Source organism: Oncorhynchus keta, chromosome 18 (assembly GCF_023373465.1).
Source record: "Oncorhynchus keta strain PuntledgeMale-10-30-2019 chromosome 18, Oket_V2, whole genome shotgun sequence".
Lineage (NCBI taxonomy): Eukaryota > Metazoa > Chordata > Actinopteri > Salmoniformes > Salmonidae > Oncorhynchus > Oncorhynchus keta.
This window is the reverse complement of record NC_068438.1, coordinates 40,610,387-40,630,647: the sequence shown is the minus strand read 5'-3', so window position 1 is coordinate 40,630,647 and position 20,261 is coordinate 40,610,387. Positions and strand designations below refer to the sequence as shown.

The following is a 20,261-nucleotide window of genomic DNA, read 5'->3' as shown; positions in this document are numbered from 1 at the left end:
CCCTGACGACCTGGTGTTAACTGGGCCTATCCCCTACCCTGACGACCTGGTGTTAACTGGACCTAGCCCCTACCCTGACGACCTGGTGTTAACTAGGCCTATCCCCTACCCTGACGACCTGGTATTAACCGGAGATGTAGTGGTAAAAAACATTGGTAGGTAAACGCTGATGGCTGTTCATGAGTAAAGTCACAATACCTATTACTTTCAATCAGTGGTGTAGTGGAGGGTATACGCAGGTATACGCCAAATACCCACCTTCAGTGGGCATTGTGTATACTCACTTCTTAATCCCCACTGATACATATCAAAGTAGTGTAGTGGAGGTATAGGCTGTATCAATTAATAAGGCTGATGGAACAGATAGGAATGTTTAACTTAAAATTATGGTCAATTATTATTTACTCAAATTTTAGGCGCGGCAATGTACGCACGTCGGTAGGCCTACTCGTAAATGTTCTGAAATGCAATTTGCGGCAAAACACCTTTCTAAAATGCCCACTGCACATGTGAGCGGTTACATGGACAGAGATGGAAATATCCATTAGAAATGTAAAAGGAGAGGGGATTTAAAGACGCAACAACTACACTATCACGGGTTGATAATATGATAATGCCTTTGGCTGCCAGACAATGAAGATGAAAGAAAACCAATAGTACAGGAGAAAGCATAATGAGGAAGTCTTTATAATAAATAATTGCCTCCACATTTCTATGGTGGGATTTTGGCTATAAGCTACTCTGAAGCAAGACAGAGTAGCCTGTACATACATGGCAGAGAGAGATGATGCAGGAAAACATATAACTGGAAATCTTTCCAGAGATTAAAGCTAACTATGACCCTTGACCCTATACCAAATACTCAATGCTTAGACAGTCACAATAACAGAGCAGTTATTCAGTACTCATTAGCCCCTCCAAGCAATTACTTCTGCCTCCTTAAGCAGTGTTATTGAAGAGTTTAATTCCAAAATGCTATATCCACCAATTTTTCATGTGTGCTTTTTCATGAGAAAAGATTGCTCATCATGGGTAACTTCAAGTGTGTAAAATATTTGAATTCTCAGAAACACTATTGTTTAGCTGGAATGGAATGTTCGTACCCTGTATATTTGACAGTGATATTGTGGTTGTCTCACCTAGCTAGCTTAAAATTAACACACTAACTCTAAGTCGCTCTGCATAAGAGAATGTTAAAAAGTTAATGTTTTACAAACGCACCCGAGGGTCCCCAGTGTTGAGGATCAGCATGGCAGATGTGTTGTTACCTACCCTCACCACCAGGGGGGGCGGCCCGTCAGGAAGTCCATGATACAGTTGCAGAGGGAGTTGTTTAGTCCCAGGATCCTTAGCTTAGTGATGAGCTTTGATGGCACTATGGTGTTGAACACTGAGCTGTAGTCATTCTCACATAGGTGTTCCTTGTGTCCAGGCGGGAAAAGGTCTGGTCATGGCTACAGACATGAGTGATACGTTTCGGTAGTCATTTAGGAAGGTTACCTTAGTGTTCTTGGGCACAGGGACTATGGTGGTCTGCTTGAAACATGTTGGTATTACAGACTCAGACAGGGAGAGGTTGAACATGTCAGTGAAGACACTTGCCAGTTGGTCAGCGCATGCTCGGAGTACAGGGCCTGGTAATCCGTCTGGCCCTGCGGCCTGTTCCAAGGTCTTACATCGGCTGCGAAGAGCCTGATCACACAGTCGTCCGGAACAGCTGATCCTCTCATGCATGTTTCAGTGTTACTTGCCTGTGGAATCAAGTATATAAGTTATTTAGCTCGTCTGGTAGGCTCGTGTCACTGGGCAGCGCTCGGCTGTGCTTCTCCTTGTAGTCTGTAATGGTTTGCAAGCCCTGCCACATCCGAGGAGGGTCGGAGGTGGTGTAGTACGATTCAATCTTAGTCCTGTGTTGACACTTTGCCTGTTTGATGGTTCGTCGCAGGGCATAGCGGGATTTCTTATAAGTTTCTCGGTTACAGTCCCGCTCCTTGAAAGTGGCAGCTCTACCCTTTAGCTCAGTGCGGTTGTTGCCTGTATGTAGTCCATGGCTTCTGGTTGGAATATGTACGTACAGTCACTGTGGGAATGACATCATCGATGCACTTATTGATGAAGCCAGTGACTGATGTGATGTTCTCCTCAATGCCATCAGAAGAGTCCCGGAACATGTTCCAGTCTGTGGTCGCAAAACAGTTCTGTAGTTTCGCATCTGCTTCATCAGACCACTTTTTTATTGACAGAGTCACTGGTGCTTCCTGCTTTAATTTCCGCATGAAACAGGAGGATATAATTATTTGTACTCTGAAAATTAGAACCTAACAGTGTAGATGTGAAGGATGCAGTGCCTGATCTTTGGATTCCCACATCAGACAACTTTAAACGATCTGTATTACTCCCACACTGCAATACCAGCTATACACCACCATGGACCAACTGGTTTCCTGGTTGATGTCTGGTCGGCCACACAATGTCCGTCTGCCTACCTACACAGTGGGAAGTCAATTGCACACTTCTCACGTCCCCTCTCGTCTCCTTCTTAAAAGCCATCGGAGAAGGTCAGAGGGGAGGGACCTCTGGCTTTCTCGTCCAATGGGTTTTGAGAAGACGGGGGGACGACGACGACACGAGAAGTATGCAGTTGAGATCTTCCATGTGTTCACTACCAGGCCTAACCAGATGTTACCAAGGAAACAGAAAAAACAACACTGACCTTATTTGACCTGTGTTGTACACTGTAGAGCCAGACACTGAACATGCGTTACTCTGTTCAAGTGGCCAACTCAAAATAAACATACCTTTGTCCTTCCTTGAACTATCAGCTCTGACAAGGTCTCCGCCATGATTTCACGTGTTCCACTTAAATGACACATACCAGAAATAGCCCTTTCACACGGGAAATGTTGAACAATTTGTATTGGGCCAGTCCCAATACCCTGCTCCAGAGCATGGCCATCTAAGCCTGGGCTAAGGTTGGTATTACCCCACAACAGTATATACAACTTGTATTGGGCCAGTCCCAATACCCTGCTCCAGAGCATGGCCATCTAAGCCTGGGCTAAGGTTGGTATTACCCCACAACAGTATATACAACTTGTATTGGGCCAGTCCCAATACCCTGCTCCAGAGCATGGCCATCTAAGCCTGGGCTAAGGTTGGTATTACCCCACAACAGTATATACAACTTGTATTGGGCCAGTCCCAATACCCTGCTCCAGAGCATGGCCATCTAAGCCTGGGCTAAGGTTGGTATTACCCCACAACAGTATATACAACTTGTATTGGGCCAGTCCCAATACCCTGCTCCAGAGCATGGCCATCTAAGCCTGGGCTAAGGTTGGTATTACCCCACAACAGTATATACAACTTGTATTGGGCCAGTCCCAATACCCTGCTCCAGAGCATGGCCATCTAAGCCTGGGCTAAGGTTGGTATTACCCCACAACAGTATATACAACTTGTATTGGGCCAGTCCCAATACCCTGCTCCAGAGCATGGCCATCTAAGCCTGGGCTAAGGTTGGTATTACCCCACAACAGTATATACAAGTGTGAAAGAAAACTGCCAGTGTGAAAATCCCTTGTCATGTCAGTGCTGCACTCAAGGAGGGAATGAGAAAAGGCTAAACTTTGGATATATTTGTACAGGACCCCATTTGGTCATATCCCTGAAGCATCAAAGGTTGTTGTTTTGGCCTCCCGGGTGGCGCAGTGGTCTAGGGCATCGCATCGCTAGCCACCAGAGACTCTGGGTTCACACCCAGGCTCTGTCACAACCGGGAGGTCTGTGGGGCGACGCACAATTGGCCGAGCGTCGTCCTGGTTAGGGAAGGTTTGGCCGGTAGGGATATCCTTGTCTCATCGCGCACTAGCGACTTCTGTGGCGAGCTGGGCGCAGTGCATGCTGACCAGGTCGCTAGGTGCACAGTGTTTTCTCCGACACATTGGTGAGGCTGACTTCCGGGTTGGATGCGCGCTGTTAAGAAGCAGTGCGGCTTGGTTGGGTTGTGTTTCGGAGGACGCATGACTTTCAACCTTCGTCTCTCCCGAGCCCGTACGGGAGTTGTAGCGATGAGACAAGATAGTAACTACTAACAATTGGAAACCACAAAATTGGGGAGAAAAAGGGGGTACATTTTTTTTTTTTAATTAAAGGTTATCGTTTTAATAGTCTTGTTTTTTTATTTTTTTATTTGTCCCTCCAATGTGCTTTGAGGAGATGAGGAGGGAGCACCTGAGGAATCAAGGGAATACAATTGAGATTTACCGTTCGTCTTGTGTTTTAACACAGCGGTGTGAATGTCAACAAGTGTGTGTGTGTGTGTGTGTGTGTGTGTGTGTGTGTGTGTGTGTGTGTGTGTGTCAAACAGGAACAGTGAAACACACACCTGAAATAGAAACAGGAAGTATTTAATAAATTTGCTGAAAGCAGACGGTCGCCATGGTGACTGAATGGGTCCAACACTGACCAATAACAGGGCTCAACAAAACTAACTAATGACGCTTTAGGAACTCAGAACGGCCAATCAACAGTCAAAGCAGGTCTTCAGATGGTATGGAAAAGTCCAGCTAGAAGTTAGAATGAATGGAAACCTAATAGGGCTGGGACCTCACCGTACGACATTATCTCACAATTAAAAAGATTGAGAACAAGGTATAGGATGAAAAATAAGAGTTTAGACACAGGTTCAGCCAGCTAAAGCTTCCTCTATTCTGAACAGGCAGCGTATTGGCAGCCCAGGGGTCCATCGTCAGGACCATAAGTGGTGTGAAGAACTATGGGTAAGTTAATCATACATTCACAGCTCACTAGCCAATAAGAAACATGAACATTGTCCAAAGGGGCGGGGTTAAAGCTATCGCCGGCCACTCCTACTGGAGCCTTTAAACGGGTCAAAGTCCTCCTGAGAGAGAGAAGGGAGGTTAGACAGACACACACTACAACAGGCATATTTCAGTCGTCTCACAGGTCTCATACCTCATCATCGTCGTCGTCAAATGTCACTCCTCTGTATGATTGGCTCTGACTCTGGGAGCCCCGCCTACTGGAGGAGGAAGAGGAGGTTCTAGAACACAAAACGCAGAACCGTTAGTGGTCCAATGCAGCTGTTTTTTACTCTTATCAAATCATTACAGGCTAACAGTTACGTGCCTTACTGTGATTGTTTTACATTAAACTGGTCCAAAAAAAAAGAAACAAAAACAGCTTATCAAAAAGCTTATATTTCAAGGAAGAATTTAGCGAGAAGTGGTCTGAGTGAGGAGCCTAATGGGAGGGATATGCAACCTGAAAACTAGCTGTTAGTCTATAAACTCCACCCAGGCAAAATAAGCTGACATTTCAAACAGCTCTTACACTAAAAAGGACATTATTCTGATTGGAAATGTATATAAAAGAAAAGAAAACCACGTTTATGACTGCACTGCCCCTTTATAATACCCTCTACACACAGACACACAGATCACTAATCAATGTCCAAATCCTACACAAAACACACTTTCCTACCTCTGTGTTGGTCGTGATGCAGGCTTCACAAAGGAAACATCGTCAGAGTCATCATCATCAATGGTTATCTAGAGATGAGGGAGGAGAGATGGGGGAGGAGGAGGGAGGAGAGATGGGGAGGAAGAGGGAGGAGAGATGGGGAGGAGGAGGGAGGAGAGATGGGGAGGAGGAGGGAGGAGAGATGGGGGAGGAGGAGGGAGGAGAGATGGGGAGGAGGAGGGAGGAGAGATGGGGAGGAGAGATGGGGAGGAGGAGGGAGGAGAGATGGGGAGGAGGAGGGAGGAGAGATGGGGGAGGAGGAGGGAGGGAGAGATGGGGGAGGAGGAGGGGAGGAGAGATGGGGGAGGAGGAGGGAGGAGAGATGGGGGAGGAGGAGGGAGGAGAGATGGGGAGGAGGAGGGAGGAGAGATGGGGAGGAGGAGGGAGGAGAGATGGGGGAGGAGGAGGGAGGAGAGATGGGGGAGGAGGAGGGAGGAGAGATGGGGGAGGAGGAGGGAGGAGAGATGGGGGAGGAGGAGGGAGGAGAGATGGGGGAGGAGGAGGGAGGGAGAGATGGGGGAGGGAGGAGGGAGGAGAGATGGGGGGAGGAGGGGAGGGAGGAGAGATGGGGAGGAGGAGGGAGGAGAGATGGGGGAGGAGGAGGGAGGAGAGATGGGGAGGAGGAGGGAGGAGAGATGGGGAGGAGGAGGGAGGAGAGATGGGGGAGGAGGAGGGAGGAGAGATGGGGGAGGAGGAGGGGAGGAGAGATGGGGGGAGGAGGGGGAGGAGAGATGGGGGAGGAGGAGGGAGGAGAGATGGGGGAGGAGGAGGGAGGAGAGATGGGGGGAGGAGGGAGGAGAGATGGGGAGGAGGGAGGGAGGAGAGATGGGGGAGGAGGGGAGGAGAGATGGGGGAGGAGGGAGGAGAGATGGGGGAGGAGGAGGGAGGAGAGATGGGGGAGGAGGGAGGAGAGATGGGGGAGGAGGGAGGAGAGATGGGGGAGGAGGGAGGAGAGATGGGGAGGAGGAGGGAGGAGAGATGGGGAGGAGGGAGGGGAGAGATGGGGGAGGAGGGAGGAGAGATGGGGAGGAGAGATGGGAGAGGAGGAGGGAGGAGAGATGGGGAGGAGGAGGGAGGAGAGATGGGGAGGAGAGATGGTGGAGGAGGAGGGAGGAGAGATGGGGAGGAGAGATGGGGAGGAGGAGGGAGGAGAGATGGGGAGGAGAGATGGTGGAGGAGGAGGGAGGAGAGATGGGGGAGGAGGAGGGAGGAGAGATGGGGAGGAGGGGGGAGGAGAGATGGGGAGGAGAGATGGTGGAGGAGGAGGGAGGAGAGATGGGGAGGAGAGATGGGGAGGAGAGATGGGGAGGAGAGATGGTGGAGGAGGAGGGAGGAGAGATGGGGAGGAGAGATGGTGGAGGAGGAGGGAGGAGAGATGGGGAGGAGGAGGGAGGAGAGATGGGGAGGAGAAGGGAGGAGAGATGGGGAGGAGAGATGGGGAGGAGAGATGGTGGAGGAGGGGAGGAGAGATGGGGAGGAGAGATGGGGAGGAGGAGGGAGGAGAGATGGGGAGGAGAGATGGTGGAGGAGGAGGGAGGAGAGATGGGGAGGAGAAGGGAGGAGAGATGGGGAGGGGAGATGGGGGGGAGGGGAGGGGGGGAGAGATGGTGGAGGAGGAGGGAGGAGAGATGGGGAGCAGAGATGGGGAGGGAGGAGGGAGGAGAGATGGGGAGGAGAGATGGTGGAGGAGGAGGGAGGAGAGATGGGGAGGAGGAGGGAGGAGAGATGGGGAGGAGAGATGGTGGAGGAGGGAGGAGAGATGGGGAGGAGAGATGGGGAGGAGAGATGGGGAGGAGAGATGGGGAGGAGAGATGGTGGAGGAGGAGGGAGGAGAGATGGGGAGGAGAGATGGGGAGGAGGAGGGAGGAGAGATGGGGAGGAAGGGGGAGAGATGGGGAGGAGGGAGGAGAGATGGGGAGGAGAGATGGTGGAGGAAGGGGAGGAGAGATGGGGAGGAGGAGGGAGGAGAGATGGGGGAGGAGGGAGGAGAGATGGGGAGGAGGAGGGAGGAGAGATGGGGAGGAGGAGGGAGGAGAGATGGGGAGGAGAGATGGTGGAGGAGAGATGGAGGAGGAGAGATGGGGAGGAGAGATGGAGGAGGAGAGATGGAGGAGGAGAGATGGAGGAGGAGAGATGGAGGAGGAGAGATGGAGGAGGATAGAGGAGAGACGGAGGAGGATAGAGGAGAGACGGAGGAGGATAGAGGAGAGATGGAGGAGGATAGAGGAGAGATGGAGGAGGATAGAGGAGAGATGGAGGAGAGATGGAGGAGAGATGGAGAAGAAGGGAGGAGAGATGGAGGAGAAGGGACAAGAGATGGAGGAGGATAGAGGAGAGATGGAGAAGAAGGGAGGAGAGATGGAGAAGAAGGGAGGAGAGATGGAGAAGAGATGGAGGAGGAGAGATGGGGAGGAGAGATGGAGGAGGAGAGATGGAGGAGGAGAGATGGAGGAGGATAGAGGAGAGACGGAGGAGGATAGAGGAGAGATGGAGGAGAGATGGAGGAGAAGGGAGGAGAGATGGAGGAGAAGGGACAAGAGATGAAGGAGGATAGAGGAGAGATGGAGGAGGATAGAGGAGAGATGGAGAAGAAGGATAGAGGAGAGATGGAGGAGAGATGGAGGAGGAGAGATGGGGAGGAGAGATGGAGGAGGAGAGATGGAGGAGGATAGAGGAGAGATGGAGGAGAGATGGAGGAGAAGGGAGGAGAGATGGAGGAGAAGGGACAAGAGATGGAGGAGAGATGGAGGAGGATAGAGGAGAGATGGAGGAGGATAGAGGAGAGATGGAGGAGAGATGGAGGAGAAGGGAGGAGAGATGGAGGAGAAGGGACAAGAGATGGAGGAGGATAGAGGAGAGATGGAGGAGGATGGAGGAGGATAGAGGAGAGATGGAGGAGAGATGGAGGAGAGATGGAGGAGGATAGAGGAGAGATGGAGGAGGATAGAGGAGAGATGGAGGAGGATAGAGGAGGATAGAGGAGAGATGGAGGAGAGATGGAGGAGAGATGGAGGAGAGATGGAGGAGAGATGGAGGAGAGATGGAGGAGAGATGGAGGAGGATAGAGGAGGATAGAGGAGAGATGGAGGAGGATAGAGGAGAGATGGAGGAGAGATGGAGGAGAGATGGAGGAGGATAGAGGAGGATAGAGGAGGATAGAGGAGGATAGAGGAGGATAGAGGAGAGATGGAGGAGAAGGGAGGAGAGATGGAGGAGAAGGGAGGAGAGATGGAGGAGAGATGGAGGAGAAGGGAGGAGAGATGGAGGAGAGATGGGGAGGAGAGATGGTGGAGGAGGAGGGAGGAGAGATGGGGAGGAGAGATGGGGAGGAAGGGGGAGGAGAGATGGGGAGGAGAGATGGGGAGGAAGGGGGAGGAGAGATGGGGAGGAGGAGGGAGGAGAGATGGGGAGGAGGGGGAGGGAGAGATGGGGGAGGGGAGGGAGGAGAGATGGGGAGGAGGAGGGGAGGAGAGATGGGGAGGAGGAGGGAGGAGGAAGGGGGAGGAGAGATGGGGAGGAGGAGGGAGGAGAGATGGGGGAGGAGGGAGGAGAGATGGGGAGGAGGAGGGAGGAGAGATGGGGAGGAGGAGGGAGGAGAGATGGGGAGGAGAGATGGTGGAGGAGAGATGGTGGAGGAGAGATGGTGGAGGAGAGATGGAGGAGGAGAGATGGAGGAGGAGAGATGGGGAGGAGAGATGGAGGAGGAGAGATGGAGGAGGAGAGAGGAGAGACGGAGGAGGATAGAGGAGAGACGGAGGAGGATAGAGGAGAGACGGAGGAGGATAGAGGAGAGATGGAGGAGGATAGAGGAGAGATGGAGGAGGATAGAGGAGAGATGGAGGAGAGATGGAGGAGAGATGGAGAAGAAGGGAGGAGAGATGGAGGAGAAGGGACAAGAGATGGAGGAGGATAGAGGAGAGATGGAGAAGAAGGGAGGAGAGATGGAGAAGAAGGGAGGAGAGATGGAGAAGAGATGGAGGAGGAGAGATGGGGAGGAGAGATGGGGAGGAGAGATGGAGGAGGAGAGATGGAGGAGGAGAGATGGAGGAGGAGAGATGGAGGAGGAGAGATGGAGGAGGATAGAGGAGAGACGGAGGAGGATAGAGGAGAGATGGAGGAGAGATGGAGGAGAAGGGAGGAGAGATGGAGGAGAAGGGACAAGAGATGGAGGAGGATAGAGGAGAGATGGAGGAGGATAGAGGAGAGATGGAGGAGGGATAGAGGAGAGATGGAGGAGAGATGGAGGAGAAGGGAGGAGAAGGGAGGAGAGATGGAGGAGAAGGGACAAGAGATGGAGGAGGATAGAGGAGAGATGGAGGAGGATAGAGGAGGATAGAGGAGAGATGGGGGAGAGATGGGGGAGAGATGGAGGAGAGATGGAGGAGGATAGAGGAGAGATGGAGGAGGATAGAGGAGAGATGGAGGAGGATAGAGGAGGATAGAGGAGAGATGGAGGAGAGATGGAGGAGAGATGGAGGAGAGATGGAGGAGAGATGGAGGAGAGATGGAGGAGGATAGAGGAGGATAGAGGAGGATGGAGGAGGATGGAGGAGAGGAGGAGATAGATGGATGGAGAGATGGAGGAGAGATGGAGGAGGATAGAGGAGGATAGAGGAGGATAGAGGAGGATGGAGGAGGATAGATGGAGGAGGATAGAGGAGAGATGGAGAAGAAGGGAGGAGAGATGGAGGAGAGATGGAGGAGAGATGGAGGAGAGATGGAGGAGAGATGGAGGAGAAGGGACAAGAGATGGAGGAGGATAGAGGAGAGATGGAGAAGAAGGGAGGAGAGATGGAGGAGAGATGGAGGAGAGATGGAGGAGAGATGGAGGAGAGATGGAGGAGAGATGGAGGAGAGATGGAGGAGGATAGAGGAGAGATGGAGGAGAGATGGAGGAGAGATGGAGGAGAGATGGAGGAGGATAGAGGAGAGATGGAGGAGGAGAGATGGAGGAGAAGGGACAAGAGATGGAGGAGGATAGAGGAGAGATGGAGGAGGATAGAGGAGAGATGGAGAAGAAGGGAGGAGAGATGGAGGAGAGATGGAGGAGAGATGGAGGAGAGATGGAGGAGAAGGGACAAGAGTTGGAGGAGGATAGAGGAGAGATGGAGGAGGATAGAGGAGAGATGGAGGAGGAGAGATGGAGGAGAAAGGACAAGAGATGGAGGAGGATAGAGGAGAGATGGAGGAGAGATGGAGGAGAGATGGAGGAGAAGGGACAAGAGTTGGAGGAGGATAGAGGAGAGATGGAGGAGGATAGAGGAGAGATGGAGGAGGAGAGATGGAGGAGAAAGGACAAGAGATGGAGGAGGATAGAGGAGAGATGGAGGAGAAGGGGGAGAGATGGAGGAGAGATGGAGGGGAAGGGACAAGAGATGGAGGAGGAGAGATGGAGGAGAAGGGACAAGAGATGGAGGAGGAGAGATGGAGGAGAAGGGACAAGAGATGGAGGAGGAGAGATGGAGGAGGAGAGATGGAGGAGAGATGGAGGAGGAGAGATGGAGGAGAGATGGAGGAGAAGGGACAAGAGATGGAGGAGGAGAGATGGAGGAAGGGTGGTGAGGACACCAACATTAGAACATCTATGTACAACACACATTCACTTCAAGACCAGTAAGAAGGTCTATAAAGCACGCAGAGATGGGGAGTGTGAGGGACTAACCTCATCTGTGTAAGATTTAGCCGACACCGCCCCTCTCGATGGGCGCTGAGGTGGAGCCTGGAACGCTGCAGGATGGAGGGAGGAGAAAGAGGGAGGGATGGAAGATGAGTAGTAGATCAGTACAATAATACACACACAAACACTTAGGTTTGAGAAACACAACACAGCAGCCACTTACCATCCATGATGTTTCTGCCCTGGGTGGGGTTGACCACTGAGGCCTTCTGAGAACGGGCCCGCCCTGCTGGCTTTGGCTCTGCTGCACCTGAACACACAGGCACAAATACATTCACACACAAAACGCACCCACACATACAAACAAATGCAGTCGTTAATATATACATGCATAAATATAATTTACCCTTTCTCATGACTGAATAGATCTTGGAGAGAAACAAACCTCTTCCTCTCCTGGCTGTGGTTTGGCCTCTTCCCCTTCCCCTGCCACCCCGCCCCCTGCCCCTGGTGGGGGGAGGCGGGGCAGAGTCCTCGTCCGAATCCATGGAAACATCAGGCTCATCTGATAAGTCCAGGTCTTCGCCTCGCTCTATGCGGTGAGCTTTAGCTCTGTTGAGGGCCTACACAGAGAGGAGAGTACTGGTATGAACATATACATGTGTGTGTGTGTGTGTGTGTGTGTGTGTGTGTGTGTGTGTGTGTGTGTGTGTGTGTGTGTGTGTGTGTTCCTGACTCACCACCTGAACCTCTTCATCCTCCTCTGCAGTGTTTTTCTTAGATTCTCTGAAACGGCGAATCTGAGGAGAGAACAGGTTGCTGTGGTTACTATCATCTCTCCCCTCTCCACCTCCTGGTCAATCTCCTCCTCTGTCAGTACTCCTCTCTGTTGGAGGTGACTACCCCCTCCCCTCCTCTCCTCTCCCCCTCCTGGTCAATCTCCTCCTCTGTCAGTACTCCTCTCTGTTGGAGGTGACTACCCCCTCCTCTCCCCCTCCTGGTCAATCTCCTCCTCTGTCAGAGGTGACTACCCCCTCCTCTCCCCCTCCTGGTCAATCTCCTCCTCTGTCAGAGGTGACTACCCCTCCTCTCCCCCTCCTGGTCAATCTCCTCCTCTGTCAGTACTCCTCTCTGCTGGAGGTGACTACCCCCTCCTCTCCCCCTCCTGGTCAATCTCCTCCTCTGTCAGTACTCCTCTCTGCTGGAGGTGACTACCCCCTCCTCTCCCCCTCCTGGTCAATCTCCTCCTCTGTCAGTACTCCTCTCTGCTGGAGGTGACTACCCCTCCTCTCCCCCTCCTGGTCAATCTCCTCCTCTGTCAGTACTCCTCTCTGCTGGAGGTGACTACCCCCTCCTCTCCCCCTCCTGGTCAATCTCCTCCTCTGTCAGTACTCCTCTCTGCTGGAGGTGACTACCCCCTCCTCTCCCCCTCCTGGTCAATCTCCTCCTCTGTCAGTACTCCTCTCTGCTGGAGGTGACTACCCCCTCCTCTCCCCCTCCTGGTCAATCTCCTCCTCTGTCAGTACTCCTCTCTGTTGGAGGTGACTACCCCCTCCTCTCCCCCTCCTGGTCAATCTCCTCCTCTGCCAGTACTCCTCTCTGCTGCAGGTGACTACCCCCTCCTCTCCCCCTCCTGGTCAATCTCCTCCTCTGTCAGTACTCCTCTCTGTTGGAGGTGACTACCCCCTCCTCTCCCCCTCCTGGTCAATCTCCTCCTCTGCCAGTACTCCTCTCTGCTGCAGGTGACTACCCCCTCCTCTCCCCCTCCTGGTCAATCTCCTCCTCTGTCAGTACTCCTCTCTGTTGGAGGTGACTACCCCCTCCTCTCCCCCTCCTCTGTACCTCCTGGTTAATCTCCTCCTCTGTCAGTACTCCTCTCTGCTGGAGGTGACTACCCCCTCCTCTCCCCCTCCCCTGTACCTCCTGGTCAATCTCCTCCTCTGTCAGTACTCCTCTCTGTTGGAGGTGACTACCCCCTCCTCTCCCCCTCCTGGTCAATCTCCTCCTCTGTCAGTACTCCTCTCTGTTGGAGGTGACTACCCCCTCCTCTCCCCCTCCTCTGTACCTCCTGGTTAATCTCCTCCTCTGTCAGTACTCCTCTCTGCTGGAGGTGACTACCCCCTCCTCTCCCCCTCCTGGTCAATCTCCTCCTCTGTCAGTACTCCTCTCTGCTGGAGGTGACTACCCCCTCCTCTCCCCCTCCTCTGTACCTCCTGGTCAATCTCCTCCTCTGTCAGTACTCCTCTCTGCTGCAGGTGTCTCTGGGTTTTCTCCAGCTGGTATCTGATCAGTTCCTCGATGGCATCCTTCTCCTCCTTGTCCACATACTCCTGCACCGCCTTCCCCATGCCCTGCTCTGTCAGCAGGGAGAGCTGCACCGTCTACACACACAGTCATGTTAACACACAACCACAGTCATGTTAACACACAACCACACAGTCATGTTAACACACAACCACACAGTCATGTTAACACACAACCACACAGTCATGTTAACACACAACCACACAGTCATGTTAACACACAACCACACAGTCATGTTAACACACAACCACACAGTCATGTTAACACACAACCACAGTCATGTTAACACACAACCACAGTCATGTCAACACACAACCACACAGTCATGTCAACACACAACCACACAGTCATGTTAACACACAACCACACAGTCATGTTAACACACAACCACAGTCATGTTAACACACAACCACAGTCATGTTAACACACAACCACACAGTCATGTTAACACACAACCACACAGTCATGTTAACACACAACCACACAGTCATGTTAACACACAACCACACAGTCATGTTAACACACAACCACAGTCATGTTAACACACAACCACAGTCATGTTAACACAAACACACACACAGTCATGTTAACACACACACACACACAGTCATGTTAACACACACACACACACACACACACACACACACACACACACACACACACACACACACACACACACACACACACACACAGTCATATTAACACACACACACACAGTCATATTAACACACACACACAGTCATGTTGTAACGGTTTTGACTTGAGGTTATTATTTATAGGGGTGCCAGGTAGGTTGTGCCTACCAGAGAAAACATTGGTTTCTCCTTTTAGTTTGGGTGGGAATGAGTCCCATCTGGTCCGTCAAGTCTACACCAATACAAAGGACGTATGTAAAAGTCAGGATGGAAATAAACTTTTCATAAACCCTTAAAACATTGAAAAGAACTTCAAAAACAACTATATTCTGTTGCGTGGGTTGTATTAGCAACAACAATGATTACACACACACATATAATAATATCACAATGAGTTCTGGTTCCTCCAGAAATGTCCTGTACCTCGGGCCTAAAAAGAGTCCAGCCCGGTAAAGGAGTTCAGTGAACTCAAGTGACTTTTGTCACGCGATGTTTGTCCGTTCATTCAGTGTAGCGTAAACCCAGTACTAAACATACAATCAATATAACAATTACTTTACCACAGAACTTTAAAGCGGATCAACTCTTAATTAAGTCCTCAACTACAACTAACTACATAAATCACAGTATACATCACATCCAAACAAATGAAATACCGTATACAAAAAGGTGGTAGTCAGTCGGTCAGTCAGACAATCCAATCCGCCAATAGATCTCCAGCGGAGAAAGGCCACGAAGAACGGAGAGGTGTAGTCCAGGGACGCAAAGAGTGGATCCGATCCTGGGTAAACTCTCTTAAGCTACAAAACACACGTTTAACGGCAACAAAACAAACGGAATCGAGAAGCTTCGGAACTGAGGGTTGAACACATCCTCATGCACGTCTCCATCACAACCCCACTTTCGTGCAGCTGATGCTGGCTATTTAATTGGGAATTAAAGGGAAAGCGCCCTATTGGAAGGAGCTGCACTGAGACGGTTCAGAAAAATTCAGGGCCGTCACAATGTTAACACACACACACACATACAGTCATGTTAACACACACACACAGTCATGTTAACACACACACACAGTCATGTTAACACACACACACACACACACACACACACACACACACAGTCATGTTAACACACACAGTCATGTTAACACACACACGCACAGTCATGTTAACACACACACACACAGTCATGTTAACACACACACACAGTCATGTTAACACACACACACAGTCATGTTAACACACACACACACAGTCATGTTAACACACACACACAGTCATGTTAACACACACACACACACACATGTTAACACACACACACACACAGTCATGTTAACACACACACACACACAGTCATGTTAACACACAACCACACAGTCATGTTAACACACACACACACACACAGTCATGTTAACACACACACACACACAGTCATGTTAACACACACACACAGTCATGTTAACACACACACACAGTCATGTTAACACACACAGTCATGTTAACACACAACCACACAGTCATGTTAACACACAACCACACAGTCATGTTAACACACAACCACACAGTCATGTTAACACACAACCACAGTCATGTTAACACACACACACACACACAGTCATGTTAACACACACACACAGTCATGTTAACACACACACACACAGTCATGTTAACACACACACACACAGTCATGTTAACACACACACACACAGTCATGTTAACACACACACACACAGTCATGTTAACACACACACACACAGTCATGTTAACACACACACACACACACACACACACACACACACACACACACACACACACACACAACCACACACAGTCATGTTAACACACAACCACACAGTCATGTTAACACACACACAGTCATGTTAACACACACACACACAGTCATGTTAACACACACACAGTCATGTTAACACACACACAGTCATGTTAACACACACACAGTCATGTTAACACACACACACACACACACACACACACACACACACACACAGTCATGTTAACACACACACACACAGTCATGTTAACACACACACGCACAGTCATGTTAAAACACACACACACAGTCATGTTAACACACACACACACAGTCATGTTAACACACACACACACACACACACACAGTCATGTTAACACACACACACAGTCATGTTAACACACAACCACACAGTCATGTTAACACACAACCACACAGTCATGTTAACACACAACCACACAGTCATGTTAACACACACACACAGTCATGTTAACACACAGTCATGTTAACACACACACAGTCATGTTAACACACACACACACACACACACACAGTCATGTTAACACACACAGTCATGTTAACACACACACACACAGTCATGTTAACACACAACCACAGTCATGTTAACAAACAACCACAGTCATGTTAACAAACAACCACACAGTCATGTTAACACACAACCACACAGTCATGTTAACACACAACCACACAGTCATGTTAACACACACAACCACACAGTCATGTTAACACACACAACCACACAGTCATGTTAACACACACACACACAGTCATGTTAACACACAACCACACAGTCATGTTAACACACAACCACACAGTCATGTTAACACACAACCACACAGTCATGTTAACACACAACCACACAGTCATGTTAACACACACACACACACACAGTCATGTTAACACACACACACACACACAGTCATGTTAACACACAACCACAGTCATGTTAACACACAACCACAGTCATGTTAACACACAACCACAGTCATGTTAACACACACACACACACACAGTCATGTTAACACACACACACACACACACAGTCATGTTAACACACACACACACACAGTCATGTTAACACACACACACACACACAGTCATGTTAACACACACACACACACACACACATTAACACACACACACACACACACAGTCATGTTAACACACACACACACACACAGTCATGTTAACACACACACACAGTCATGTTAACACACACACACACACACAGTCATGTTAACACACACACACAGTCATGTTAACACACACACACACACACACAGTCATATTAACACACAACCACACAGTCATATTAACACACACACACACAGTCATGTTAACACACACACACAGTCATGTTAACACACACACACAGTCATGTTAACACACAACCACACAGTCATGTTAACACACAACCACACAGTCATGTTAACACACAACCACACAGTCATGTTAACACACAACCACACAGTCATGTTAACACACAACCACACAGTCATGTTAACACACAACCACACAGTCATGTTAACACACACACACACAGTCATGTTAACACACACACACACACAGTCATGTTAACACACAACCACAGTCATGTTAACACACACACACAGTCATATTAACACACACACACAGTCATGTTAACACACAACCACAGTCATGTTAACACACACACACACACACACACAGTCATGTTAACACACACAGTCATGTTAACACACAACCACACAGTCATGTTAACACACAACCACACAGTCATGTTAACACACAACCACACAGTCATGTTAACACACAACCACACAGTCATGTTAACACACAACCACACAGTCATGTTAACACACACACACACAGTCATGTTAACACACACACGCACAGTCATGTTAAAACACACACACACAGTCATGTTAACACACACACACACAGTCATGTTAACACACACACACACACACACACACACAGTCATGTTAACACACACACACAGTCATGTTAACACACAACCACACAGTCATGTTAACACACAACCACACAGTCATGTTAACACACAACCACACAGTCATGTTAACACACACACACAGTCATGTTAACACACAGTCATGTTAACACACACACAGTCATGTTAACACACACACACACACACACACACACAGTCATGTTAACACACACAGTCATGTTAACACACACACACAGTCATGTTAACACACAACCACAGTCATGTTAACAAACAACCACAGTCATGTTAACACACAACCACACAGTCATGTTAACACACAACCACACAGTCATGTTAACACACAACCACACAGTCATGTTAACACACACAACCACACAGTCATGTTAACACACACAACCACACAGTCATGTTAACACACACACACACAGTCATGTTAACACACAACCACACAGTCATGTTAACACACAACCACACAGTCATGTTAACACACAACCACACAGTCATGTTAACACACAACCACACAGTCATGTTAACACACACACACACACACAGTCATGTTAACACACACACACACACAGTCATGTTAACACACAACCACAGTCATGTTAACACAACCACAGTCATGTTAACACACAACCACAGTCATGTTAACACACACACACACACACAGTCATGTTAACACACACACACACACACAGTCATGTTAACACACACACACACACACAGTCATGTTAACACACACACACACACACAGTCATGTTAACACACACACACACACACACAGTCATGTTAACACACACACACACACACAGTCATGTTAACACACACACACAGTCATGTTAACACACACACACACACACAGTCATGTTAACACACACACACAGTCATGTTAACACACACACACACACACACACACACAGTCATATTAACACACAACCACACAGTCATATTAACACACACACACACAGTCATGTTAACACACACACACAGTCATGTTAAAACACACACACACACAGTCATGTTAACACACAACCACACAGTCATGTTAACACACAACCACACAGTCATGTTAACACACAACCACACAGTCATGTTAACACACAACCACACAGTCATGTTAACACACAACCACACAGTCATGTTAACACACAACCACACAGTCATGTTAACACACACACACACACAGTCATGTTAACACACAACCACAGTCATGTTAACACACACACAGTCATATTAACACACACACAGTCATGTTAACACACAACCACAGTCATGTTAACACACACACACACACACACACACAGTCATGTTAACACACACAGTCATGTTAACACACAACCACACAGTCATGTTAACACACAACCACACAGTCATGTTAACACACAACCACACAGTCATGTTAACACACAACCACACAGTCATGTTAACACACAACCACACAGTCATGTTAACACACAACCACACAGTCATGTTAACACACAACCACACAGTCATGTTAACACACAACCACAGTCATGTTAACACACACACACACAGTCATGTTAACACACACACACACAGTCATGTTAACACACACACACACAGTCATGTTAACACACACACACACAGTCATGTTAACACACACACACACACACAGTCATGTTAACACACACACACAGTCATGTTAACACACACACACACACACAGTCATATTAACACACAACCACACAGTCATATTAACACACACACACACAGTCATGTTAACACACACACACACACAGTCATGTTAACACACACACACACACACAGTCATGTTAACACACACACACACACACACACACAGTCATGTTAACACACACAGTCATGTTAACACACACACACACACACACACACACACACACACACACACACACACACACACACACACACACACACACACACACACACACACAGTCATGTTAACACACACACACAGTCATGTTAAAACACACACACACAGTCATGTTAACACACAACCACACAGTCATGTTAAAACACACACACACAGTCATGTTAACACACAACCACACAGTCATGTTAACACACAACCACAGTCATGTTAACACACAACCACAGTCATGTTAACACACAACCACAGTCATGTTAACACACACACACAGTCATGTTAAAACACACACACACAGTCATGTTAACACACAACCACAGTCATGTTAACACACAACCACAGTCATGTTAAAACACACACACACAGTCATGTTAACACACACAGACACACAGTCATGTTAACACACAACCACACAGTCATGTTAACACACACACACACACACACACACACACACAGTCATGTTAACACACACAGTCATGTTAACACACACACACACACAGTCATGTTAACACACACACACACAGTCATGTTAACACACACACACAGTCATGTTAA

General features: G+C 49.1%; 1 protein-coding gene across 3 annotated transcripts in view; it reads right to left on the bottom strand.

Annotated features, from left to right (window-relative positions):
• Nucleotides 1–4,393: 4,393 nt before the first annotated feature.
• Nucleotides 4,394–20,261, bottom strand: part of mre11a (MRE11 homolog A, double strand break repair nuclease) — a 26,740-nt gene continuing 10,872 nt past the window's right edge. For 2 of the 3 annotated variants that reach the window (XM_052468156.1, XM_052468157.1), the window contains exons 12-20: nucleotides 14,757–14,900; nucleotides 13,372–13,542; nucleotides 11,902–11,961; nucleotides 11,607–11,784; nucleotides 11,385–11,471; nucleotides 11,207–11,271; nucleotides 5,506–5,573; nucleotides 4,978–5,065; nucleotides 4,394–4,903 (exon numbers count right to left, since the gene is read on the bottom strand). In XM_052468156.1, coding sequence (XP_052324116.1) covers nucleotides 4,856–4,903; nucleotides 4,978–5,065; nucleotides 5,506–5,573; nucleotides 11,207–11,271; nucleotides 11,385–11,471; nucleotides 11,607–11,784; nucleotides 11,902–11,961; nucleotides 13,372–13,542; nucleotides 14,757–14,900 — 909 coding nt within the window. In that variant the 3' untranslated portion in view covers nucleotides 4,394–4,855. The remainder of the gene's footprint in view (nucleotides 4,904–4,977; nucleotides 5,066–5,505; nucleotides 5,574–11,206; nucleotides 11,272–11,384; nucleotides 11,472–11,606; nucleotides 11,785–11,901; nucleotides 11,962–13,371; nucleotides 13,543–14,756; nucleotides 14,901–20,261) is intronic. The other variant, XM_052468158.1, reaches the window with a different exon arrangement.